Source organism: Lipophrys pholis (genome assembly GCF_963383615.2).
Source record: "Lipophrys pholis genome assembly, chromosome: 19".
Taxonomy (NCBI): domain Eukaryota; kingdom Metazoa; phylum Chordata; class Actinopteri; order Blenniiformes; family Blenniidae; genus Lipophrys; species Lipophrys pholis.
Genome location: NC_137647.1, coordinates 441,325 through 468,353, shown reverse-complemented (window position 1 = coordinate 468,353; position 27,029 = coordinate 441,325). Strand labels below are relative to the sequence as shown.

The 27,029-nt window shown below is 47.1% G+C and overlaps 4 protein-coding genes across 7 annotated transcripts in view; 1 reads left to right on the top strand and 3 right to left on the bottom strand.

Annotated features, from left to right (window-relative positions):
- Positions 1-3,461, bottom strand: part of kat8 (K(lysine) acetyltransferase 8) — a 6,349-nt gene extending 2,888 nt beyond the window's left edge. The window contains exons 1-5 of the mRNA XM_080487415.1: positions 3,040-3,461; positions 2,657-2,731; positions 1,991-2,169; positions 1,866-1,919; positions 135-299 (exon numbers count right to left, since the gene is read on the bottom strand). Coding sequence (XP_080343541.1) covers positions 135-299; positions 1,866-1,919; positions 1,991-2,169; positions 2,657-2,731; positions 3,040-3,358 — 792 coding nt within the window. The 5' untranslated portion in view covers positions 3,359-3,461. The remainder of the gene's footprint in view (positions 1-134; positions 300-1,865; positions 1,920-1,990; positions 2,170-2,656; positions 2,732-3,039) is intronic.
- anapc2 (anaphase promoting complex subunit 2) lies at positions 3,304-18,140 on the top strand. Of its 2 annotated transcripts, XM_080487408.1 has the most exons (15): positions 3,304-3,365; positions 10,243-10,419; positions 10,740-10,989; positions 11,069-11,402; positions 11,597-11,729; positions 11,819-12,038; positions 12,219-12,338; positions 13,504-13,621; positions 13,756-13,934; positions 14,007-14,148; positions 14,624-14,699; positions 14,785-14,988; positions 15,689-15,821; positions 16,570-16,811; positions 16,905-18,140. In XM_080487408.1, the coding sequence occupies exons 2-15, from the start codon at positions 10,321-10,323 to the stop codon at positions 17,112-17,114; spliced, it is 2,460 nt and encodes an 819-aa protein (XP_080343534.1). In that variant the 5' UTR covers positions 3,304-3,365; positions 10,243-10,320; the 3' UTR covers positions 17,115-18,140. The 2 variants fall into 2 exon arrangements, with proteins under 2 accessions (XP_080343534.1, XP_080343533.1); XM_080487407.1 differs by lacking the exon at positions 3,304-3,365 and having other exon boundaries at positions 10,038-10,419.
- rnf25 (ring finger protein 25) lies at positions 4,527-9,193 on the bottom strand. Its single transcript, XM_080487416.1, has 10 exons — positions 9,119-9,193; positions 8,803-8,874; positions 7,959-8,055; positions 6,638-6,705; positions 6,491-6,560; positions 6,326-6,397; positions 5,991-6,137; positions 5,735-5,824; positions 5,485-5,622; positions 4,527-5,396 (listed from the first exon to the last, which is right to left on the bottom strand). Exons 1-10 carry the CDS (start codon positions 9,136-9,138, stop codon positions 4,800-4,802), a joined length of 1,371 nt encoding a protein of 456 aa, XP_080343542.1. The 5' UTR covers positions 9,139-9,193; the 3' UTR covers positions 4,527-4,799.
- LOC308124445 (ras-related protein Rab-35) lies at positions 17,765-26,787 on the bottom strand. Of its 3 annotated transcripts, none has more exons than XR_013936297.1 (8): positions 26,621-26,783; positions 23,778-24,255; positions 22,076-22,126; positions 20,873-20,996; positions 20,655-20,779; positions 19,724-19,848; positions 19,075-19,453; positions 17,765-18,815 (listed from the first exon to the last, which is right to left on the bottom strand). XR_013936297.1 is itself a non-coding variant. In XM_080487427.1 (8 exons), the coding sequence occupies exons 3-8, from the start codon at positions 23,830-23,832 to the stop codon at positions 19,304-19,306; spliced, it is 630 nt and encodes a 209-aa protein (XP_080343553.1). In that variant the 5' UTR covers positions 23,833-23,960; positions 24,109-24,255; positions 26,621-26,787; the 3' UTR covers positions 17,765-19,303. The 3 variants fall into 3 exon arrangements, 2 of the variants coding, with proteins under 2 accessions (XP_080343553.1, XP_080343554.1); XM_080487427.1 differs by having other exon boundaries at positions 17,765-19,453; positions 23,778-23,960; positions 24,109-24,255; positions 26,621-26,787; XM_080487428.1 differs by having other exon boundaries at positions 17,765-19,453; positions 23,778-23,932; positions 24,109-24,255; positions 26,621-26,774.
- Between the last annotated feature and the right edge of the window lie 242 nt (positions 26,788-27,029).

Genomic DNA, 27,029 nt, shown 5'->3' with positions numbered 1-27,029 from the left:
ACATGGAATCAGTGAGCCACGAGATGACATCATGAAGCTGAGAGCAGGTCAGCAGCTCGCCGGCTTCTGATTCAGTCTAGAAGAGGAAGAGGAAGAGGAAGAGGAAGAGGAGCGAGCTTCATCGCAGGACTGACCAGATGGTGTCTGAAGGTTTTCTCGTACTTCATGTACTTCAGGCAGTACTCGCAGATCCACAGCTTGGGCTGCTTCCCGTAGTCTTCCGGAAACGGAGAGAAGTACCAGGCGTCGATCTCAAAGTTGCCGATCTGGATCTTATCCACGTATTTTACTTTGGTGATCTGAGAGGAAACGAAGAAAAGAAGTTTAGTCACTAATTCTTGTTCCAGGATTCTCCCTCCTTCTCTTCCTGTCTGCATCATCCTGCATCAGGGGGCGTGTCCTCATCCTGCAGCCACAGAGAAATGTTTGAGCTCATAAGCCCCTCCCCCTCCACTGTTTCAACTGCTGTCAGTCAAATCTAGGACACGCCCCTTCTAGTTTGTTATGATAAACCCAACCTGAGTGTGTCAAGGGAATAAAAAGAGCTTTTAACAGTCAAAATAAAGAAGCTGAATACTAAAGAGAGTTCTTTAAAGTCTTTAAAACCTCGTGTGGCAATGAGAATGAAATTAAATCAGTTGTAAGTGATTAAAACTCAAATATTAAAACATTCAGATTTTAGAAAATGTGTGGAAAAACAACTTTCTCTGAAATGAAATGAAACAAGATTTAAAGAATAAAGATGAAAGAAAAAACTGCAAATTCTTACAAAAAAGGTGAATTTAAAAAAACTTAATTAAAAAATTTGTAAATGAGAAAAAAACATTTATAAAATCTAATTAAAAACATATGATCAAAAAAGACAAAATATAAGAAGGAAAAAGTTTCAAGGAACAAAAGAAATAAAAACTGTAAAGTTTAAAAATGTCATCTTGATCTCGTTCTTAAATAAAATAAACTGCCAAATGAAAGTTTAGGTTAAAAATTAAATGTTACAAATTAAAAGTGTTAAGTTAAATAAAACTGAAAATAGAGAAAAAACCTAAATCCATAAAAATTATCTATCACATAAAGTCAATATATTACAAATAGTGTCAAGAAAACAGATTTAGTTTAACTGGACAAACAAACCAAGTCGGTATTTTTATATAAATTATAGGATCATAGTATTCAAACTTCCCTTCCTGAAGGTTCTCCAGCAGTACTACTCGTCCCCATACCTGGACTGACGTCCCAGAAGTGAAGACAGTCTGTCCTCTCTGTCCCTGGCTTGTTTCAGGTTTTAAAAAGTGTGTTGCTCCAAGCAGCCAATCAGAATCAAACCCTATATAGTGTCATCGGGGGTTTAGCCAATCCCAATCAAGGTAGGCCCTCCCTTTGACTCCTCCCACAATTAGGCAGCTCTGCTCTGGCACATGGCACCACGAGAGGAAGTACTTCCTCCTCTTCCCAAGATGGGCATGTGTGGGCGGAGCCAGTCCAGCTCACACAGACACAGCAGATTCTGAATGTAGCTCCTATGATCCAATATTCAAATGAGGAAAATCAAGGAGGAGCTAGAAACTTAGAATACTGAAGGTTTCTGGACCGACCAGACCAGGAGGAGGAGGAGAACAGGAGGAGGAGGAGAACAGGAGGAGGAGGAGGAGGAGGAGGAGGAGAACAGGAGGAGGAGGAGGAGGAGAACAGGGGGACGAGGAGAACAGGAGGAGGAGGAGGAGAACAGGAGGAGGAGGAGGGGGTGAACAGGAGGAGGAGGAGGGGGTGAACAGGAGGAGGAGGAGGAGGTGAAGAGGAGGAGGAGGAGAAGTTTAAAGATTAAATGACAGGAAGAGGCGAGGAAGCAGAGAGTTGACGTGACGCACCGCCTCGTGCTCCTTCTCCAGCGCCGCCGTGGTCGGATCCATTTCTGCGTACGTCTGCAGAACAGAAGCTCCGTCAGAGACGCAAACAGTGAGAAAGAGCGTCCTGGTGGCCGGAGCGGCTCTACCTTCTGCACGTGGTTGATCTCATCATGTTTACGCTTCTGGTTACGTGTGATCTTCCTCTCCGGCTGATCGCCCAGGTCTCCCAGGCCTCCGATCTCCGTGCTCTTCCTCACCGCATCCTTCACCGTCTTGGTCAGAGCCAGGCGGGATTTACCCACCCACTCATCCAGACGCCTGTTGACTGCAGGAACATCATCGCTTTAGATTAACCCAGAAGGTCAGAACGGCCTGGAGGAACGCAGCAGTTTCAAAATGGAAAAAAACTAAACAATCCAGAGGCCATAAAATGTCCTAATCTTTAGCTCCGATCAAACTGTTTGAGATGAAATCAGTACATTAGTTTGTTAGAAGCACCGAGCAGCTGAGTCTCTCTCATATTATCACCAAGAGTTTGTTCTCCACCTCATGTTTGACTCCACTAATCACCTCCAGCACTTTTCTCTGTTTTCTAATGTGATGCTTCATTTAGTATTACACCGGTTATTAGACCCTGAATGTCAGACCAAACCTCTTCTTCTAAAAAACCGGTCCTATATTCAGACTAGCACAGTGATCATATGGGTCAATACAATGAGGCTTCACATGGATCAGAGGATCAATGCTGATATTTAGAACGATAACAGTGAATGTAATGAGTATGTAAGTATAGAGGGAAGGTTTAGACATACATCCAACATAGTGAACATAGAACTCCTGTCTGCCCTCCTGCTCATTCAGCCTGGACTGGATCACCTCTGCTGTGTCTGTAAAGAGGAGCAATCTGTCAATAAACATCACGGATTATATTATCATGCACGTATTTTACGGTTTTAAATAGAAAAAACACGAATAAATTCATTTCTAAGGTTCATATTGAGGGAAAATACTGTGACAGATGTTTGTTTACAGTCATGCTGTTAGGGTCCACACCGAATGTTCTAGAACTTCTCTCAAAATGTATTAAATCTACGATTAGCAGAGTCTATCAAAATGCACTTTAACCAAGATTTAACGGAGTTTGGTTCACTTCTGTCTAGATAAGAACTCTCGTTCAGCTGGCAGAGACACTCACGCCACGTCTTGTCAGCTCTTTGACATAAATATGTTTCCCCGATCTCCACCGACACCTCCTGCTCTCTGCAGCCGAGCATCCCGCCCCCGTCCCGGCAGCGCTGGCTACCCGAGCCCCGGGCTTCTCGCGGCCGGCTGAGGGCCTCCGCCTCGTCCTCCTCCCCGCCGCTGCCATTGGAGGAGCCCGTCGCCGGGACGCTGCTGTCCAGCTCCCCGCGCTCGCTCTCCAGGTGACTGTGGTCCAGGTCAATGTCCATGCCGGGGTCGGAGTCCTTCCTGCTGCTGGCGTAGCTCTTGTGGAAGTCGGCCCCGCCAGTCATCACGTCGGTAGGGTTGAACTGTTCAGCGGCTCGTTGTAATTTAAAAACACAGACGCTGCTCCAGACGCAACAGCAAAGATGGCGACGGAAGAACGACGTTCGCTGCTTCAAACGCAGAACTACATATCCCATGAGTCTTAGCGCGGTTGGTCCTCACGTCACGCGTCACTGTGGTGCGTTCAATAATAACTGGTAAATGTTATTAAGTTTAAAAATTCAAAACATATAATAATATTAAATATCAAATGTAAGAAGACACGACAAACTGATAAATCTACACAAACAACATAAATAAATAAAACAAAAAAAGTGGAAAAGAAATCTGCTGATAACTCAAAGAATTTCAATCCAAATAAGAAGATATTCCTTGTTAAATTACTAACATGTGGTGAGATTGAAAGGGGAAATAAGCAGATAAGCAGTTTAAAATTAGTTTTTTTAATTTTCTAGCATTATCGATTTTTAGTTTCTGGTTATGCAAAGAATATTGTGGTCTTCAATAGCTCTCATTTCTAAAAACACTAAAGACACAAACTCCCCAAATCCAGTTCTCCTTTGAGAATTCGTATATCTTCATATTAGATGTGATAGTTATTGTAATAACAATGATTTTCCATGAATATGAGCACTTGTTGTCTTTGTTCTTCTAAATAACAGTCCTCTTTCCGCTTACCACTAATTTTCACTAATTTTATATTTTTTTATTTTATCGGTTCATGACACCAGTGTTCTGATCCACTGAATCCACAAAGTTTTTAATCCGGTTCCCAGGAGGAAAGATTCTTTCCCCGGTCTCTGTTCCCTCCTGCAGAGACTGATGGAGGCTACAGAGCCTGTTACTGCTCATCTCCCCCTCCTGCTCATCCAGTTGTAAACAAACATGGCCGACCCGTAGTGGTACGACCCGGAATGGTAAGACCCGTGGTGGCACGACCCGTAGTCCATTGTCTTCACCTTTATAGTGTTTCGTCTGTCTAGTTTCATTACAAAATCAAGCAACAGCGCCCTCCAGTGGCCCGGCAGACTAACTACATCGTTGTCTCTGTGTCCGCTGCTGCAATGGAAACACCCTCCTCTTTTTTAACGGATTAGGTGTTGTCAGGTGAAACGTTGTCGTGGAAACGGGGCCTAAAGCACACAAACACACACAGATTGTGACGCAGCAGCATCCAGAGAAAAATTTAATTTGAAGTTCTTTCAAGTCATTTAGCATCACAACAAAAAGCAACAACTGCTTGTTTCTGATGGTTCGGACGTTTCCGATGTTTGAGTGCGTGAAAGTGCAAACTGGAGGCGGGGACGATGGCGGCGGGGACGATGGCGGCGGGGACGATGGCGGTGGGGACGATGGCGGCGGGGACGATGGGGGCGGGGTCTCTGGGGTCAGGCTGATGATGGAGGCACACACAGCGGAGTTCATTGGCCCTCCTGCTGCCCTTTGTCATAGCACCTCCTCTCGGTCCGCCGCCCTCTGCTGGGGGCCGCGGCCGTGCCCTCGCCGGGCCCCGCCTCCTCTCCCACACAGGTGGTTGGCCCCGCCTCCTCCTCTGCTCCTTGGAGCTCGACCGTCCCAGTAGTACCGCGGGGGTCCGGAGTGGGGGAGGTGGTGGTGGCCACGCCTCCGTCCTCGGTGGCTGCCTACTGGGTCCATGGCGTCTTTGAGGGATTGTGTCTCTGGCTCAGTCTGGCATGCCGCCGGGCCCCCCGGGGGGGCCTGCGCCTCCCGGTGCACCTCCTCCCGGCCCATGAGGCCCTGTGAGGACTCCTGTGTGTGAGATCCCTGAGCTCTGGCCCCGGTGGTCCCCTCGGGTCGGTACGGGGACAGACTGAGTTTGTCCAGCTGCTCAGCCACCGGGGGCGCTCTACTGTGGTGGGGGCGGGGCCGGCCCCCTCCTCTCCTCGGGCCCCTGGCCTGGTACTGACGCCTGTGGCCCTGGACGCCGCGGCAGGGAGGGGGTCCGGGTTCTTCAAGGGACAGGGTGGAGGACGCCGGGGGGGCGGGGGGGCGGTCCACATCCAGGTTTCCGTTCTCAGGAGTCTGAGGAAGCAGAAACAGGAAGAGACGCTCAGCGACGCTCACATGGTCCAACATGATGTTCATGAGGGGGGGGTCACTCTGCTCCCACCTCGTTGATGTGGATGAGGAAGCGGTTGGATTCCACCTCGGGGTCGATGATCCCTCCTCTGGACTTCTGCTTTTCAAGAAGCTTCTGGAGTTCACGCCACTTCAGTTGGAAATCTGAGCTGATGGCCGCCTCATCCAGCTGGTGGGATGAGAAACAAGCTCCGCTGCTCTCAGTGGTTCAGTACGAAGGACCAAAGTACTCTAGTCTCGGTATACATTCATAGGAAATAAAAAGTCGTTGCCGTGGTTACCTCAGGAAGCTGCGGAGCCGGAGACGACAACAGCTGATCGACATCGTAGGTCAGAGGCTCCCTGCACACCGGACACACCACCGTCAGCTCCTGCAGGAGGAGTGAGAGAGAAGAGAGAGGTGTGAGGGGAGCGAGAGTGAGAGGAGTGTGACTGGAGTGAGAGAGAGAGAGAGAGAGAGAGAGAGAGAGAGAGAGAGAGAGAGAGAGAGGAGTGAGATGAGTGAAAGAGGAATGAGAGAGGAGCAGAGAGTGCGACCTGCTGGAGGCTCTGGTCCCGGGTCTTGTCCTCCTCCAGCTCCTTCTCTCTCTCCTGCAGCTCGCTCTCTGAGTGGCGGGCGTAGCGTCCCAGGCAGTGGGAGTGGAAGTAGTGGTAGCAGCTGGTTTTAGTCAAGACCTCGCCCTCCTGAAAACACAGCAGACCTCCGTCAGGTGGACCTCCGTCAGGTGGACCTCCGTCAGGTGGAATGCCGTCAGGTGGAACGCCGTCAGGTGGACCTCCGTCAGGTGGACCTCCGTCAGGTGGACCGCCGTCAGGTGGACCTCCGTCAGGAGACGCTCCTCCTGCGAGCTGAGATGATGGGAGCCGCTCACCTTGAAGTCGTACAGACAGATGACACAGTTCCCATGAGGAATGTTGCTCTCAGTCAGGATTTCTTTTGCTTTCTGGAGGAGGAAGAACAGGCGACATGAGGAGAAACGCTCCTCTGAAAGCACATCGTCTCTTCAACAATGAGAAAGTTAATGAAGAGCGACGACCTCTATGAGCTGGTAGAGCACCGGAGAGCCCAGACAGGCCTGAGCCTCCAGCTGGAGACACTTGGCGACACTGAGAGGAGGAGAGTTTACAGTCAGAGCTGAACGACTGAACAGAGGAGCCCAGAGTAAAAGAGGAGGAGGAACAACCTGCAGAGTTTGTCATCAGAGAGGCCGCGAGGGTTCTGGATGGAGATGCCAGGACACGACCACGGATACTGAAACACAGAGGAGACAGTCAGAGCGTCTCCATGGAAACACGGAGGAGACAGTCAGAGCGTCTCCATGGAAACACACAGAGGAGACAGAGCGTCTCCATGGAAACACGGAGGAGACAGTCAGAGCGTCTCCATGGAAACACGGAGGAGACAGTCAGAGCGTCTCCATGGAAACACACAGAGGAGACAGAGCGTCTCCATGGAAACACGGAGGAGACAGTCAGAGCGTCTCCATGGAAACACAGAGGAGACAGTCAGAGCGTCTCCATGGAAACACGGAGGAGACAGTCAGAGCGTCTCCATGGAAACACACAGAGGAGACAGAGCGTCTCCATGGAAACAAACAGGAGACAGTCAGAGCGTCTCCATGGAAACACGGAGGAGACAGTCAGAGCGTCTCCATGGAAACACACAGAGGAGACAGAGCGTCTCCATGGAAACAAACAGGAGACAGTCAGAGCGTCTCCATGGAAACACAGAGGAGACAGTCAGAGGGTCTCCATGGAAACACAGAGGAGACAGTCAGAGCGTCTCCATGGAAACACAGAGGAGACAGTCAGAGCGTCTCCATGGAAACACACAGAGGAGACAGAGCGTCTCCATGGAAACAAACAGGAGACAGTCAGAGCGTCTCCATGGAAACAAACAGGAGACAGTCAGAGCGTCTCCATGGAAACACAGAGGAGACAGTCAGAGCGTCTCCATGGAAACACACAGAGGAGACAGTCAGAGCGTCTCCATGGAAACAAACAGGAGACAGTCAGAGCGTCTCCATGGAAACACACAGAGGAGACAGTCAGAGCGTCTCCATGGAAACAAACAGGAGACAGTCAGAGCGTCTCCATGGAAACACAGAGGAGACAGTCAGAGCGTCTCCATGGAAACACACAGAGGAGACAGTCAGAGCGTCTCCATGGAAACAAACAGGAGACAGTCAGAGCGTCTCCATGGAAACACACAGAGGAGACAGTCAGAGCGTCTCCATGGAAACACACAGAGGAGACAGTCAGAGCGTCTCCATGGAAACACACAGAGGAGACAGTCAGAGCGTCTCCATGGAAACACAGAGGAGTCAGAGCATCAAGGTTTAATGGATTTTAAAGCTTCGACTGAAGAAACTCAACTGGCTCAAGAAATGTCAATATGTGAAAAGGAGGATCTGAACTGTCCTGGATTCCCTGAATTCCATCCATCATCATCATCATCATCATCATCATCATCATCATCATCATCATCATCCATCCTGCTGGTACCTGCTGATCGAGTGTCAAGGTCAGCGTCAGCCGGACGAACTGGGAGACAGAGTCCTCTGCAGTGGACGGGTGGAGGACCAGACTCACCTCCCAGCCTCTGCAACAACAACAAGGACACAACAAGCAGCTCGGACCGAAGGTTCACAACACAAAAGACACACTAAAGAAACATGGAACAACCACATCAATTCCCTACATGCACCAAGACATGGAACACTAAACACTGACGTCAGTATGAATCCCACATAATCCCAAATTACAACAATGATCCTCAAACAAACTACATTTAAAAAACTATTTACAGGAGACACAACCAAAGTAAATAACTGACGAATGCAAAATGATCCAAATATAGAAGTGAACAAGCAGAATTAAAAAGAAACAGAGAGAGAGAGAGAGAGAGAGAGAGAGAGAGAGAGAGAGAGAGAGAGAGACTAGAGGATGTTATTAGACACAAAGCAAACATAAAGTACAATATGACACTGAACACTGAACATAGAGACGATCTACAGGGTGTGAGGGTGTTTACAGTTTCAAATCAGGGTGTCTTTCAGTAGTGGGGGCCTTTCATAAGCCCTCCTGGCCCCGCTCCTGCCCCGGGCCTCCCGCTCCTGCCCCGGGCCCCCCGCTCCTGCCCCGGGCCTCCCGAGCCCCGCTCCTGCCCCGGGCCCCCCGCTCCTGCCCCGGGCCTCCCGAGCCCCGCTCCTGCCCCGGGCCTCCCGAGCCCCGCTCCTGCCCCGGGCCCCCCGCTCCTGCCCCGGGCCCCCCGCTCCTGCCCCGGGCCCCGCTCCCTGACAGTCCGCCCCTGGCAGGTTCATAACACCGGTATTAACGGGAGACTCACCCGTCCTCCCTGCTGACCACCAGCAGCTCGTCCAGGTAGATGGACTGCAGCACCTCGATCTCAGACTGCACACTGCGAGAGAAAGAACAAAAAGAGACTTTAAACTGTTTCTGCTTCTATTTTCAGCCTTTATATGACCCAAACAGAGCTAGCATTAGCCCGTTAGCTCAGCGGCGACATTTCCCAGCGTTTTCACTCAGAGTACAGGTTTTGTAACACTCTGACACTTCACCCGAAGCGGAGTTCAAACTCTGTCGTTTCACGGAAAAACGTTTGATTTTCGTGATAATTCAGATTTGTGGTGTTTCAGACTCACTCGGACTCCGCAGCCGTCATGTTTCTAAGAGCTGTTAGCAACCGATGCTAACCGGAAGAGGCACCGACGTTAGAGGACGACCTTCAAAACAAGAGACGGGGAATAAAGTTACAAATAGATATATAAACAAACTGAAGAGTGTGGATCAATACATTTAAAGAGGCCAATACTGTCAACGCAAAAAAAAATTATTGAATAAAACAGTGAGACAAATAAACAAGTTTATTGATTTAATAACTGCCTATGTGGCAAAAGATCCACTTCAAGCTTTAATGTTGTAGAGCATTAAATCTCCAGATCCCCGAGGTCCTCAGGAAGAGGTCTCCTAAGTGATCCCAGAGTCAGAAGAAGCAAGGTGAAGCAGCTTTCAGTTCCTGTGGAACAAACATTATCAGTAAAACATTTAATAGATTTGACTACCTTTATTTCCCTTTTCATAAAAACATATTAGGTTTCTTTGTTTTATGTATTTCATCATCTTAATCTCTTAAGATTAACATTCTGAATGGCCTTGTTTTATTTATTTTTTACCACTGAGAATTGCCTTGAATGGTGCTTAAGAAAGAAAAAGTTGCCTTGCCAGTGCAAAGTCACAGGAATTAATACCAGCTAATAATAGATTGGGTCCAACACCAAACCCCTCATGGGTAGAACATGCAAACTCTACACAGAAAGGTCCAGCTGGTATTGAACCCACGACCTTCTCTCCGGGAGACTAGAGCACTAACCACTGCACCACTCCACAGCCACTGTTGGTATAAATGTTTAACTCATTCAACCACATGAATCTTTTTAAACAGCATTTAATTATATGACGACATGAGAAAGACGTTCATATTCCGTAAACGTTTGTGTGTCGCGTGCGCGTGTCAGTGACTGGCAGAGGGCAGCACTCAGTGTAAAAGAGTTTAAATGATCCGTAGAAGAAGAAACATGAACGACGCCGACAAAGAAGAAGAACGAGCAATAACCCGCGGAGCCAGAAGCTGTTTCATGTTGTCACATTTTAACTCCAAAATATAGAAAAAGTGTCGCTAATTTCACTAAGATATATCAGCGGAAGGTATCAAACCGTAACTCCAGAGATGACGTGTATTTGTAAAAGTCTCCGTTGGATGTTTTAGGACGATAAAACTATCCGGAGTTTAAATCTGACGTTTTCTGAAGCTTCTTCGTACCGTGGGAAGAAAAACTTGAGAAAAATGGAGGAAGTCGTGATGGAACCGGACTTAGTGGACATGCCTGGACCAGAACCGCACCACAGGGTGTCTGCTGCCTGGGACACGGTGACTGCAGAGCTGGTGAGTGGGCTTCAGAGCCGAAGCACAGGGCACGACTGACCCGGAGGCCAACATGGAACGAAGGGCTGCTGCAGAACTCCATCCAGACGTCTCAGGATTTAAAGTTTTCTCATTAGTAACTGTAAATTACGGGCAGATAGAGATAAGCAGGATTGTTTTACAGATCAATATCTGCATTCCCTTCTATACGGCATACATCTGCTGTCTGCATGATACTTTCTAGCTTTGGTTCTGTCTGTTTTATCTGGGCCCACTACTGTGGCGCCCACACCCACCACCCAGCTGTTGGTCCAGGCCCTGCGTACTGACTGTGATTTCAGGTGTCCCTGGAACCCTCCATGTCGGACCGGGACCTCTCGGACTCCCTGGCCCTGCTGAGCCGCCGGGGTCTGAGCCGGCTCCTGGGCCCTTGGCTCCTGGAGACGCTGCAGCTGCGTCTGTCCTCCTGCGTGGTTCCGGAGTTCTGGTCCGGACTCAACCAGCCGGAGAACGAGCTGCAGGAGAAGGGACGGGCCCTCGTCCTGCTGAAGGCCTTCAGGACCCTGCTGGACCGTCTGGACCCCTTCCTGAGTAAGACCTGAGCCCCGGATCTGATAGTTCCTCTTGGCTTCAGCCGTTCTGAGCCTGCTCCTCCTCTCCCTCCTCTCAGATGGGCTGCAGAGGCTCGGGACCTGGCAGGAGGAGGGCCTCGGAGGTCTGAGTGGCCCTGGACCCCAGGGCCTCCGGGAGCGAGCCTTCACCTCCATACGGGCCTTGCTGCTCTTCTCGCCGTCGCCCGTCCTGCAGGAGCGAGTGCTGGAGTTTTACAGCCGCACCTTCTCCATCTACATGAAGCCGCAGAGCGGCGAGGAGGGGGGTGGCACCGAGGGCCCCAATGACACCCAAGCCTGTGAGGGCGGGGCCTGTCCGGGCTGCAGGGTCCCGGCCCGGGGCTGCTGGTGTCAGGAGGCTCTGGAGCTGCTGCAGGAGCTCAGCCAGATGCTGTGAGAACCACAACAATAATCATCATAGAGTAATGAAAAGAGATTACATTATGTAAAATAGTGTGTGTGTGTGTGTGTGTGTGTGTGTGTGTGTGTGTGTGTGTGTGTGTGTGTGTGTGTGTGTGTGTGTGTGTGTGTGTGTGTGTGTGTGTGTGTGTGTGTGTGTGTGTGTGTGTGTGTGTGTGTGTGTGTAGCTGGAGGCTGCAGCTGCTGCAGTGGGTCAGCACGGAGGCCGTCACCTCCATCCTGCACCGGCTCATCGAGCAGAGGATGGAGCAGCACTGCCGCGGCGAGTACGAGCGCTCCTTCCTGCTGGACTTCCAGGAGGTGAGGACACGCCCACACGCCGCCCAGCCGAGCCCTCTGATTGGACGCTCGCCTTTAACCTGTGTGAGTGTGTGTGTGTGTGTGAGCAGTGGCTGGAGCTGGTGCTGGGCTGGCTGAGCAAGGTGTTCATCGGAGAGAAGGATGGAGATGGAGCGCCCCCCAGTGGCGTGCAGCCCGGACCGGCGCCTGGGGCAACACCTGGCGGCGCCGGCGGCGCGGTCCTGAAGCAGTGGCGATGCCACATGCATCAGTTCTTCTGCAAGATCTATGTCAGCATGCGGATCGAGGAGCTGTTCAGCATCATCAGAGGTGAAAACACGTTGAACCTTTAACACGTTCAGTTCAGCAGATAAAAAGATTTATTGATTTATTTATTAATGAAATGAACCTAAAAACTGTTTGATGAAGGAATAAATAACTCGGTAAGTTTTCTACATTCTGACGTTTCTCTGATTTTCTTTTCATGACTTCTTTTATTTCTTCTTCCAGATTTCCCAGAATCCAAAGCGGCCATCGAGGACCTGAAGTTCTGCCTGGAACGGACCAATCAGAGGCAGCAGCTGCTCAGCTCGCTCAAATCTGCATTTGAGAGTCGTCTTCTTCACCCGGGTCAGTGAACGCATCGCGGTCGTGCTGCGTTCGGGTTCCCCAACGATTTCTGAGTTTTATATCTGAATGTTTGTCACGGAGAGGTTAAAAAGTCAATTAACAGTATATATTACAACTTAAAACACATTTTAATAAAATGACAAAAACTTATGAAATATTAAGTCATTAGTCAGACGATGATAAAATCCTAATAAAATAAATAATGAAAGGTAAAAAGCAGAAGTGAATGCAGTAATATGTAATTCATTAGGTTTTATTCTTTCCTGTTATATAGTAATCATATATTCATATCTAATTACCCCGTAATTGATCCGTTTATGAACAATGAAACTTCGTTATTAGAAATGCAAAATATTGGTTTAGAAAATTAAATAACTTTAAATGTTTTTACAGTCCTTAAGTGTCAGTGTGACTCACTGTTAAACAATTCTTGTTTGGCACGAGAGTTCATACTCCGAGGAGAAGCTGTGGAACTGGCAGACCACGCCCCCTTACGAAGCCACGCCCCCTCATAACAGGCACATTTCTGTGAAGCGGCGTTTTAACCTTTAAACTGCACAGCTTCTTTCTCGCTTCAAATGTTTCCAGAAACATTTTGTTGAACTGTTTCAGTAATAAAAGAGAAAGTTTGTGTCCGAGCCGCCATGTTGGTTTCAACAGTTTGAATTGCAGGAGCTGGCAGCCCTGAGTGATGCGTTCAGGGGAATCACGTAAACTCTGAGCCGTGCTACTGCTACCTGCTAACAAGCTTTGGGGCTCAGTAGGGAGGCTACATGCTAAACCTGATTGAAATATGATTCATACAAGAGTTTAAATTCAATTCAAATGAAATCCATCCATTAGTCTAAATTAAATCCCCAAATCGTGAAAATAGGAATATTTCTTAAAGACTAAGAACGTCTTCATCTCAGCTTAACATTTTCTATTAAATTCTGATTTCAATTCACCAAAACAAAGTTTTTCTGTGATGAATTATTTGGAGAAATAAGCTATTTTATGTAGTTTTGTTCAATAATGCAAGTTGTTGTAAGAAGTTATTCTGATTTAACTTCAATTTTAATAATAACAGAAAGAAATGCGGGTCAGAGTTTGACTCTAGAAACATGGAAAAGAATGAAATCAGAATAAAACTGGATCCTGATTTGACTGCTGTGTCCCTCTGCAGGCGTTCACACGTCCGACATCCTCACAGTTTATATCTCAGCCATCAAAGCCCTCCGAGAGCTCGACCCCTCCATGGTCATCCTGCACGTGGCCTGTCAGCCCATCCGCAAGTACCTCCGGTGAGCACACACACACACATGCACACACACACACACACACATGCACACACACACGCACACACACACACACACACACGCACACTCAAACACACATCCTTGTGGAGTTTTGTTGAAGCTGTGGCGGTGCGTTCAAGGACCCGTCCGGACACGGTGCGTCAGATCGTGGCCGGCCTCACCGGAGACTCGGAGGGCTGCTCCGACCTGGCCGCCGAGCTGTCCCGAGGCGACCCCGTCACCCTGGAGATGCAGGACAGCGACGACGAAGGCACCGACCCGGAGGACTGGGCCCCGGACCCGACCGACGCTGTGCCCGGTCAGTGAACGCACCACGGGCTGCAGAATCTGCTGCAGGGTTTGATGCTGATGTGCGTTTTCACCCTTCCAGACAAAACGGGCTCCAAACGCCGTTCGTCAGACATCATCAGCCTGCTGGTCAGCATCTACGGCAGCAAGGACATCTTCATCGACGAGTACCGAGCCGTGCTGGCCGACCGGCTGCTTCACCAACTCAACTACAACACGGCCAGGTACCCCTGAATGCACCATGCACGGCTCCAACACCTCCGACACTCCTGCAGCTTCAGTTAGTTTAAAGCTGAGTGGGATAATCCCACTCAGATTGTTGGAATGATAAATAATCAGGATTTACAGGTACCAATTCCATACCTCACCTATCACAAGATAACTTCCACAGTCTGCATGTAAACATAATGTACTACGTATGCATGTCATGGAAACACGCCAAAGTTTACTTCCGTGTCCTGAACGCATCACAGGCAGACTGACGTGAGAAACTGTGACGAACAGAAGAAAATCTTCTGCAGTCAGTAAATGATTTTCTCTTAAGCTCCACGTCCACATGTCATGAGTGCGTCCAGAAATTTACCAACGTTACCTAAACGCCTCACATGCAGAATGAGTAGTTGCTCGAACAAACATTACTCTTATTACCTCACTATATTCAGCTCTATTCAAACTGTTTCTCTGTGCTCTTTTCTTCAGGGAGATTCGTAATGTGGAGCTGCTAAAGCTCCGGTTTGGAGATTCTCACATGCATTACTGTGAGGTCATGCTGAAGGTAAACATGTGGTGGACTTCAGTCCGTTAATGGTTGAACCCTGTGGAGCGCCGGTCTGGGCTGAAGCTTTAGTGTGAACCTTCAGGACATGGCGGACTCTCGTCGGATCAACAGTAACATCCGCGAGGAGGAGCAGCGGCTGAGCGAGGAGGAGCAGCCGCCGCTCTCACTGTCCGCCATCATCCTGTCGTCGGAGTTCTGGCCCACGCTGAAGGAGGAGAAGCTGGAGCTGCCGCCGGTGGTGTGCCAGGCCATGGAGGCGTACACGCACCGCTACGAGAAGCTCAAGGTGGCCTTCAAACCACAACTTCACCGACGTCTTTAGTTTAGGCCGTTCCACTTTAACCTGAGGCTTCATGTCAGCAACGAAACTGTGAACAGTAAATAATAAAATAGAAGCCAGACTGGATCCCCGAGGAACCCTCAACCTTTTTTACTAACGCTAAAATAGAATAAACTCTTAATACAGAAAGTTATAAATGTTTAAATGTCTCAGCTGCATCGTCTGCAAACTGTCCAACATCCAGAAAACATGAGAATCATGAGAATCATGAGAATCCAGGTCAAATGTCACTTCTATTTGATTTGACTGTTCTACACAAAGTAAAAAGTCAAATCACGGAACACCAAACCTCATATCGGATGATAAATCAGAGCTTTATCTGGTTCTTTGTTTTACTGATGGCAGATCTGAGAATTGATCCCTGAGGAACATCATTGTTGATAAAAATAGAATAGCCTCTACCTGCATATCACACAAACTAAATATAATTCCTGAACTTATTTTGAAAGTTTCATTCTCATATTTAACATTGTTGTTAAACAGTTAGGAGGTATTATTACTTTCCTGGAGGTATTGGCTGCACTGTTAAAGAGTATTGCTCCCTGAGGAACTCCAAATGTTTGATATGAGAAGTCTCTCAGGACTTTCTTCTTCTAAACGTTGTCCCATCACTTGTTAACATTCTTCTCTCCACGGTGGTCCTCAGGCCATGAGGACGCTGAGCTGGAAGCCTCACCTGGGCTCCGTCTCGCTGAACGTGGAGCTCGCAGATCGAACCCTCGTCGACCTCACCGTGTCGCCCATCCACGCCGCCATCATCCTGCACTTCCAGGACAAAAGTAGGGACGGCGTTCTTCTCTTTCCTCATCGAAACAAAACACAAGAGTGGAAACGGTTTTTATTACAAACTGAAGGAAAAGACGTCAGAATTGCAGCTTTTAGCAAGAAGAATTCTCTACTGCCTCATTTCAGATAGCAAGAGCTTTATCAGATAGAGAGGAGAACATGTAATAATAGAAGTACCAGTAATCTGTTTAGATTGCAGGGGTGGTTGTAAATAGTGTATATACTCTAATTCCATGTTTGTTTGGGTTGAAATAATTTTCTTAAATGTACGAGGACTATGGATGGAAAGTAGCTCATGGCTCAATCTGGTACTTTTACACAAAGTGAGTACTGAGAGTCTGGTAATGTACTCTCAAAGAGAGAGAGAGAATACTGAAGAGGTACAATTAAAGTTAAAAAGTTTCAAAAGATCACCAGTAAAAGTACTGATAGAAGTACAAAGGTTTCAATAAAGTTCCATGAACTCTGAGGAAGTGAAGGCGGAGCCTCGAGACTCAACAGGTTTTCTGTTTTTTGCTATTTTTTTTGGAAACTTTGTTGAATCTTGATCAAAAGCCGGAGCACAGAGTTTCAGAGTCTCCCACACGTCTTGATGTACTTTTTGTGTACGTGCTCCTAACATGACGAACATCCGGCTCTAGGATGGCAATATTTGAGTCTCACCTCTTAAAGAGACAGGCACACATCAAAACGTAAACACCAGACGTCTGCCAACACGGCTTCCCGTGTGTCCGTCCTCAGGCTCGTGGACTCTGGAGGAGCTGAGCGCTCAGCTGGGCGCGCCGCAGGAGCTGCTGCACAGGAAGGTGACGCTGTGGCAGCAGCACGGCGTCCTGAGGGAGGAGGCGGCCGGACGCTACTGCGTGGTGGAGACGGGCTCGTCCGGCGAGAAGCTGGAGCGGGGAGTGATGCTGATCGACAGCGACGAGGAGCGAGACTCCAACACCACCACCCAATCAGAGCAGAGGGAGGAGAAGCTGCAGGTGAGCCGTCCAGGAAGCTGCTGTAACCATGGCGACAGAGCATTATTTTATTTGTATTTTTGTGTGTGTGTGTGTGTGTGTGTGTGTGTGTAGCTGTTCTGGGCCTACGTCCAGGCGATGCTCACTAACCTGGACAGCATGACGCTGGAGCGGATCCACTCCATGCTGCGGATGTTCGTTGCTACGGGACCCGTCGTCACGGAGATGGACATCAACGAGCTGGAGGCCTTCCTGCAGAGGAAGATCAGGGACCACCAGCTGATCCAGTCCGCCGGCGTCTACAGACTCCCTAAGGCCAACTGACGGGGGTCCAGCGGCGTGCTGCGTTCATGTGCACGCGGGAAACGCAGGACACCGAAGAGACTCGCTTTGTTTTCGACTCAAGAAAAAAAAAAACTGACCAAGCCTCCAGTTCTGTGTTTTCCCAGGTCACCTGAATGCAACATGGTTTTATTAAAGACTGTTGAAATAATGGAGAGTTGATTTATATAAAAGCTTATTCCCACCTCCTTAAAAAGAAAAGCCCTTATAATTGAATACATTTTCATCAACTTACTAAACGTGTGCAATTATAACACCAGTTATTCTGGTATATTAGAGCACCCATAAAGAATTCACTGAAGGAGTTAATGTTGAAGATTCAGGACCTAGTAAATAAAGTTTACTTTTACAATAGATTAATTCATTAACTTAACGTCCGACTCCTCCTGATTTAAACAGATGAGTTATTGTTATACGGAGACCCAGGTCGGCCCAGGTTCACACTGAAGCGGACCGTCTCTGCTCAGTCCATTACATTTAACTTTAAATGTCGAAGAATCAATTGAAACGTCATACTTTAGTCTGTCATTTTGAATTTACATTGGAAAACTGATTTCTTGCTCTTCAGCCTTCAGTGATGTTTATATAGAGCATGTTCCTTTATCTTTTGAACAGAAGTCAGTTACACACTTTGTGGATTTATTGCTTTATTTGAACACATTGAAGGAAACAGATCAACATTAAAGGACTTTGGGCTCGTACTGTGGACTCCCTCACACGTTAAAGTTTCAGTGGTTAAATCCTCCGTTTGCATTCAGACAGAAGCGCAGAGACTCTGGAGGACAGTTAAAGCTTCACACATTCACTCAGGTCACTTTGGTCACTGGCATCAGAGCAGGAATTCAATGCTTCAGTTTATTTCCTGGGTTTGATGCAGACGTCTCATTTTAAACCCAGAACGTCACCTGTGTGCATGTCCCTTTAAAACCCCTGCAGAATATGCATACGTCTCCCTTTTGAAGTGGCTGCAGGATCATCGTTAAAGAACTGGCCTGACGGTCAGTTTCTGGCGGGTTTGAAAAAACATCTATACACTGAATTAAAACTGTCTTTATTTAACAAACAAGTTTCTTTAAGTGTGTGAGAAAAACATGCTTTACTCAAGACGCGCCAACATCGCTGAAGACACGCCCCTTTCTATCAAACATGGCCCAGACCATCAGGGTTAAGCAACGCCTCCTTAAAATTCTGTTTAAAAAACAAACTGGAGCCGTCTGGACTACAAATAGAACCTAATTAATATTTCATTAAAATGAGATCAATTTATTAAAGAAATAAGTTGAAGGCTGTTGGGAACGTCTGTGGGAACAAACCTCAGTTAAATCTCATCAAGCAGCACATGGACACGCCCCCTTCATGAGAGACACGCCCCCTTCATGAGAGACACGCCCACAACGAGTTATTCTAATACATGAACTGTTAATTCGGCTCATCAAAGAATGACGCTACACCTGTTGGTGCAATGAACCACGCCCACTTTTAAAAACAATAAAGTAGATGTGGGCGTGTCTGCAGGTGTGAAGAGGCGTGTCCACAGATCTGGTTACAGACAAAACTTTTGTTAAAATTCTCTTCGATCGGTTGAAAATAATTTATTCTGTTTGTGAAAATCATTTCACTTTGAAAACAAAGTGAAGACGTTGAAAGTTCTGCTCTGAAGAGGCCGTAGCAAAGTGGGCGTGTCTTAAAGAGGGTCCCACACTGGACCCGCCCTCTGCTGTAAGACACGCCCACTTCAGAAAACCCCCAACAAAACACGTTTGATTTGTACGACTGAAAAAGTAAGTATTAGAATGAGATGACGTGAACTCACGAGAAGACACGCCCACTTCAGTACCCGACCTGTCCATCGATGGGTGGGCGTGGTCACGTGGATGTGTCCGTAAACGCACCACCCACTGACGCAGAGCCATGGATTATGATGTTGGGGTGGGTGTGGCACAATAGACACGCCCCATTCAATGAAGGCCACGCCCATATTAGGTGAGGGATGGATGAGTAGGCGTGTCTCTTCCACTTCCTCCCGTTTCTCTCAAAGGAAGTAGAACAAAAGCTGGTGCACCGGTTCGATTCCGTAACTCCTGTGCGCTCCAGCGGGCTGTCAATCCCTCCGTTACCTGCAGGGGGCATCTGCTGCAGGTTCAAAGTGTCTGCCTCGTCCTCTCGGGGTCTCAGCAGCACTTCTTGCCCCTCTTGCGGCGGTCTCGGTCTCGCTGGGCGTTGATGTTGACCGTGTCCTTCTCGCGCTCGCGCTCCCGCTCCGCCCGGTTCTGACTCTGCTTCTTGGCCCGCAGGACCATCTGGGTGAACGCCATGAACATCTGAGGAGACACGGCGACACGATCATCGCTCCAGGACCATCACAACCACCCTCACAGCAGACAACTAATCATCACACTGAACTAGTCGTCTGACACTCGACTCCCACGCAGTGCGATGGAGGAGGAGGAAGAGGAGGAAGAGGAGGAGGAGGAGGAGGAAGAGGAGGAGGAGGAAGAGGAGGAGGAGGAGGAGAGTAGTGATGTTCTGGGTGAAGAGCTGCGTCCTCGTGCACTTTGTGGATTTCAGTCGGTCATCAGGTTTTCACTCGCCTCTTCCACGTTCACGTTTTCTTTGGCGCTCGTCTCAAAGACTCGGACGCCCACCGACTCTCCGAAGCGCACGGCATCCTGGGTATCCACCTGCTTCCTGACGGGGTCGTCGTTCTTGTTCCCCACTGAAAACAAAAACACTGGAAGTTGGAGTCAAAGATGAAACTGAAGAGGAAAGACTGATTTAACAGAAAAACAAAATCTGGAGCAAATCAAAGATTGTAAAGCAAAATAAAACTAATAGAACAATTCCCTAGAAAATCTAAACTAAAGTTAAACTCAAAATACTAAAGAAAACCGAAATTATGAAAATAAATGATAAAATATCTTAGTCACCTATTTATTGAGGTTTTTCTACACTGAAGTATGTTCTCATATAAAATACTACTAAGAAAGAATTAGTTTGTACATTTCGTTACTGCTGACCTCGAAAACTGAAGTGATGGAGAAAAATATCAAAAGGCAAAAATAAAACTAAAGTCAAAATTGGTGGTTGAAAAAAAACCTTGTAAAAATATATATAAAAAAAGATATAAAAACAAAAAAGTTCCCAAATGAGATCTATTTTTCAACTTAAAGAAATGTTTTTCATGTATTTAATATAAATTGTTTTCACTTTGTGCAACATAATCAAACAAAAAGTATGAATTCAATCAAAAGGAAAATATTTAAATATTTTGCTGATTTCCAGATGGTCGGCAGTGATTCTGTGGTACGTGAGCGCCATCTAGTGGGTACATTTATTGAAAAAATATAGAATTATGAAAATAGTACAAAACTTCGAATGAGCCGTGTCCCTCTGTATGTTCAGGTCAGACCTGCTCAGGGTTCTGATTTACTTCAGTACACATGAACAACAGAACTCTGCCGAGACAATCAGGTTCTCCTTCAGAGACGTTCATCCTGTAAAAGGACGTTTTCCACCACGTACCCAGGATTTTACAGACGGTGTCACAGTTCTGGGAGATTTCATTTAACCACCGCTTCACGTTGACAAACGACTCCGGATTGGTCACGTCGTACACGATGATCACACCATGAGTGTTTCTGTAGTACCTGCAGAGGAGAGGGGGGAGGGGGCGGGGCTTAGACGGAGGAGGAGGAGAAGGAGAAGGAGGAATAGGAGGAGCCAGAAGAGGAGTTTGTTACGTGGAGGTGATGGTCCTGAACCTCTCCTGACCCGCCGTGTCCCAGATCTGCAGCTTCACACGTTCCCCTTCAATGTCCACCGTCCGGATCTTAAAGTCCACTCCGATGGTCGTGATGTAGCTGCCTGCAGGAACCAATCACAGGACAGCGTCACTACACGGCAGGAACCAATCACAAGACAGCGTCACTACACGGCAGGAACCAATCACAAGACAGCGTCACTACACGGCAGGAACCAATCACAGGACAGCGTCACTACACGGCAGGAACCAATCACAGGACAGCGTCACTACACGGCAGGAACCAATCACAAGACAGCGTCACTACACGGCAGGAACCAATCACAGGACAGTGTCACTACACGGCAGGAACCAATCACAGGACAGCGTCACTACACGGCAGGAACCAATCTCAGGACACGGCAGGAACCAATCACAGGACAGCGTCACACAGCAGGAACCAATCACAGGACACAGCAGGAACCAATCACAGGACAGCGTCACACAGCAAGAACCAATCACAGGACAGCGTCACACAGCAGGAACCAATCACAGGACAGCGTCACTACACAGCAGGAACCAATCACAGGACACGGCAGGACACTTATAGGCACCGTGTGCAAATTTTTCTATTATATTGTATTTTTATCTGCTTTTTTTAGTTCCTGCTATGTGTACTTCTTTCTCTTTACTATCCTGCTGTACCAATGCACATTTCTCCACATGCGAGATAAATAAAGGAGATCTTATCTTATCACAGGACAGCATCACTACACGGCAAGAACCAATCACAAGACAGCGTCACTACACGGCAAGAACCAATCACAAGACAGCGTCACTACACGGCAAGAACCAATCACAAGACAGCGTCACTACACGGCAGGAACCAATCACAAGACAGCGTCACTACACGGCAGGAACCAATCACAAGACAGCATCACTACACGGCAGGAACCAATCACAGGACAGCGTCACTACACGGCAGGAACCAATCACAAGACAGCATCACTACACGGCAGGAACCAATCACAAGGAAAGCATGCTTTTAAATGAAGGTGTGTCTCAGCTAAAGCAAGAAATAAAGAGTCATTAGAAATAAGTGGAGTTCCTGATAAAGAAGAAGGTGTTGGAGGGAGAGGACAGCAGGGGGACGTCTGACAGGAGCTGAGACACCTGCAAGTCAAAGAACTGGGTTCAGGCTCACCAGAGAAGGAGTTATCAGCAAAGCGGAGCAGGAGGCTGCTTTTCCCCACACCTGAGGACCAATCAGAGCAGAGAGACAAAGTAATACTGCATTACAGTTACTGCCTTAAAAACTACTGGAGTTACTCTACTAGTTACCCAAAATGTAAAGGATTTGATAAAGTTACTCTTGTTTAGCCAAGTAAAGGGCTATGGGTACATCATCGGATTTTAGAGGAGGAAGATGCTCTATAATCTGGATGTTAGAGGAGGAAGATGCTCTATAATCTGGATGTTGGAGGCGGATAATGCTCTATAATCTGCATGTTAGAGGCGGAGGGTGCTCTATAATCTGGATGTTAGAGGCGGAGGGTGCTCTATAATCTGGATGTTAGCGGAGGAAGATGCTCTATAATCTGGATGTTAGCGGAGGAAGATGCTCTATAATCTGGATGTTAGAGGAGGAAGATGCTCTATAATCTGGATGTTAGAGGCGGAGGGTGCTCTATAATCTGGATGTTAGCGGAGGAAGATGCTCTATAATCTGGATGTTAGCGGAGGAAGATGCTCTATAATCTGGATGTTAGAGGAGGAAGATGCTCTATAATCTGGATGTTGGAGGCGGATAATGCTCTATAATCTGGATGTTAGAGGCGGAAGATGCTCTATAATCTGGATGTTAGAGGCGGAGGGTGCTCTATAATCTGGATGTTAGAGGCGGAGGGTGCTCTATAATCTGGATGTTAGCGGAGGAAGGTGCTCTATAATCTGGATGTTAGCGGAGGAAGATGCTCTATAATCTGGATGTTAGAGGGGGGAAGATGCTCTATAATCTGGATGTTAGAGGCGGAGGGTGCTCTATAATCTGGATGTTAGAGGCGGAGGGTGCTCTATAATCTGGATGTTAGCGGAGGAAGGTGCTCTATAATCTGGATGTTAGCGGAGGAAGGTGCTCTATAATCTGGATGTTAGCGGAGGAAGATGCTCTATAATCTGGATGTTAGAGGAGGAAGATGCTCTATAATCTGGAAACACGTCAGGGTTAAATGGATGGAAGCGTTTGCCCTGAGGGGGCGGAGTCAGGCCTGCCGGGGCAGGAGGGGCTGATGGGAAAGTGAAACAGGGAAACGAAGCTGAAACTTTCAGAGAAAAACATCCAGGCCTGGACAAACTCCTTTTCTATTTATAATATTAGTTCATATTTAAAGCAAAACCTCCACTTACTTATATTTACTGGTATGTGCAATATTCTTTATTCATTTTCCTGTCAACTACTTCGCCTTTTAAATACTTTTATATTCATACTTGCTGCTGTAACATATTTATTTTGCACTTCTACATTCATACTTCAGTCATGGGGGTACTTTAGATGGTTTTATAGGCGAGCCCTCATCTTTATCTGTACAGGGTATATTGTACATTTAGCTATTTTTTACTTTTTTGCTGCTGTAACAAGTACACTGTTTGATGAATGAAGTATAATAATGATCATTATAATAATTTGTCATCAACTTCAAATTTCGACCAACAAACTCTGCAGATTGTCACTTTATAAATGAGGTTCTTACAGAGAAACATCAGCTTCTCATTTTCTACAGATTATTCTGAGTATTTTGTTTTTTAGATTTTCATCTGAATTGACTCACAAAAAGACGAGTCAGCAGTTTTCCTGAGTGCCGCTGGTGATAACGTGACTTTAGCTTGAGAAAGAGAAAGTTACTGACTGGAGTCTCCGATGATGAGCAGCTTGAACAGATGATTATAATCTTTCCCGGCCATCTGAGCGACGTCGTCCTGGAGCCCAGAGTCAACCCAGCATCAGAGGAAACAGGAAGCAGGAAGTGATCCTCCTCTTCTTCTTCTTCTCTCCTGGTTCACCCTGAAGACGCGTCCACTTTGATTTGTCACTTAGAAGACGGAGAATTGTTCAGGTTCACGTCGCCGTCAGGGTGAAACAGCGGCGCCAGACAAATGCAGAGTTTGAGATGGAGCCAAGTTCATGATGCTGCCTCCCCCCTGCAGCGCCGTCACAAAGCCCCACCACAGCCTGCTCACATCTCAGACGATGGTCCGCCGCTCACTCAGTCCCCGATCGCCCTTTTTAACTAAACGTTCCTCTTTCTGTCTGAGTCACTTCATTTCCTCTGAAGGTGGATGTGAATGTGTCCTGATGTGCGGCTCGGTCCTCCTGCCTCCTCAGCTCTGGAGGCAAACACAGGACAGAGAACAATCTGTCACATCAGCTCCTTTCTTATTCAGCCCCTCCTTTATTTATTTACCTCCTTTATTTATTTACCTCCCCAAACAGCAGCTGAGTCACTAAATATAACTTCCTCCTCCTTCTCGACCCGCCCCCCTCCAACAGAAAGCCCCCGACAGGGGCAGTTGTTGGCCTCTCATCTCCCCCATTAATCTCAATCATCAGGTGGAACAGACGATATACACGCTGGCTCACTTCGGGAAGATTTTCCATGGAACCAGGAAAAAGCCGAGACCCGGAAGAGCCGGTTGATCCGCTCCAGCACGCGGCACTGCAGACAATAACAGCCTCCGCATCGGAAAATCACTATTTACCTAGTTTTTTTAAAGTCAGCAAAGACTGGCGGCTCCAACAGTAAAACGTCTAAATCTCCTTCTATATAAAGTTATTCTCATTCATTCGGCTCGAATAGAATCCCCAAAAGGTTTTTTTTAATCAAATGAAACACGTAGCAATGTAATGACTTTGACAGAAGCTAACGCGTAGATTTGACACGGTGATGAACGAAGGACAACAGTAGAGTTTAAGTAAATATGTTTGTGTCCTGGCTTTAATTAAAGACAAAACCGCAAACAAACCAGCCGTATTAATATGTAAAACATGACGATTAGAAATAGAGCCACGTCGTGTATAATTGGAGGGTAAATCCCTTCAACGCAGACGCGGTCTTTATTCTGGGGATATATTTAATGGAGTCTGGTGCAAAACTAATATGACTAAGATTACTGCCTCTTATTCAGATAATTCAACAATACTTATCCGACAGTCGCACTATTCTTTATTTACCCGTCAGAAATGTAAAAGCGATAAATCAAAACGGAGAAGTCATCGTAACAGAAGGTAAAGCAGCTCATGATGTGTCTGATCCGCGCAATGCCAAACTTCACTTTGAAAAACTTTGATTCAACAAGTACTTATGAAACAGCAAAGATTAGGATCCTAAACAATAAAGGTAAACACCTTCCTGAGACAGAAGATTGTGTAATTTGATACGGCTAGCACAGAATCACAAAAAGTGCTTTTCATCAGTTCAAATTAAGATATTTCTGTGACTAATTTTGCAGTTTGTGCTTCAATTCAGTTGGTGATGATGAAGGATGAAGCAATAAGTATAAAACTACAACAATCCATCTGCTGTAAGATGGATCTTTAACATCAATAAAACTCCTATGTCTTCTCTTTATTTTATTTTACTGAAAGTTAATAGTCTTGTATTCGTTAGCCTTTTGAGTAACTCTTTCTGACTGCACATTAAATCATGTACAAAACTTTAAATTACAACAATATTATGTATTAATACACGACGAATTAAAGTACAAAACGTGGCATTTCGGGAAAGAGTCCTAAATCTGAACTACCATGAAGTCTGCAGGTCTCACAGACCAACAGAGATATTCTGCAGGAGTTTGAATGAAGTCTGGTGAAAAGTCTTCAGAAAGCGGAACCTCTGATTCATCTGATGAAGATTTGGTAGAAACTTTAAGGAGACTCACACAATCTAGTGTTTATGTAAAGCACTGTTGGGTGATTTGCGCTATCTACCGATTGCGTTGCGCAAATAATGGATCCGGTTTTTTGCGCTAAAATCCGTCAATCGCGCTGCGCATCTGCTCGCAATCGATCATCTGGTTTTTGGCTGGGCACAGATCTCCAAATAAACTCACTAAAAAGCATTTACAAATCCGGAAACGCCTAATCATGGATCGATTACATAACAAATGTCAAAGTGAGAAGGTTATTACAAAAGTTTGCACGCGAAAGTTGCACAGTGAAGTTCAAATAACTGACATGACAAACTACCAGCGAAAACACGTCGCATTTCACTAAAACCCAATATAGGGACACTTTTTGGATTTGAATTAATTAGTGAAATGACATACGATAAAGATTTAGCCATGCCCTTGGATGCGGCGTGCAGTAGATGGGCTAACTTTGACTCTTTTAGACATTTAACATCAGTTTGTTTGAGGCGTTAATGGTTAGAAACTATCAGACCGCTGCCTGCTGGCGGTAACGTCAGAACAGAGCGAAACTACTCAAAATAGAAAATACGAAACACGTTCAGTTCGTTCAATCTCAGCCGGATTAACCACAAAACCACGATAATCGACGAAAGCTTTGATTTAGTAGTGGCAGAACGCGCTTCTTCAATGACACCGCAGAAATCCTCAAAACCTTGAGTTCGTGGAGGCAGTCCGGCGCGGCGGGTCCGGGCCTGGAGCCGGCCCTGGCAGCTCGGGGAGGAAAAACTTGCGACTCTGCCGAGAAACTTTGAAGCAGCTTCGGGGTGAAAACAGACAAACTTACCGCGGTCATCCTGCGCTGGACGCGGAGCTCCCGCCGTGGCTCATGTCTCCAGCTCCTCCGCAGGTTCAGTCCAGAGCAGTGCGCTGACCGCGGCTCCGCTGAGTGCGAGTCTCTCCGGCGAACCTCCGCGCGCCGACCACACCTGCGCACCATCCCAGGACGCGTTCAGGGGCGGTGGGAAACCCCGCTTTCATCACAAAACCGATTAAAATCCCTACATTTACGTCCAGCATCGGCCTTAATCACAGAAGATACTCAGAGTTAGTCACTCTTTAACTCGTAGGTTTATGAGTACTTGACTTAAAACAAGTAATCTCATATACAAATACTAAACTTCACTCAGATTGTACTCAGTTACAAATTAAAGTATTTTCTATCAGTTCATTTTGAATCGGGCCATTTTATAGCT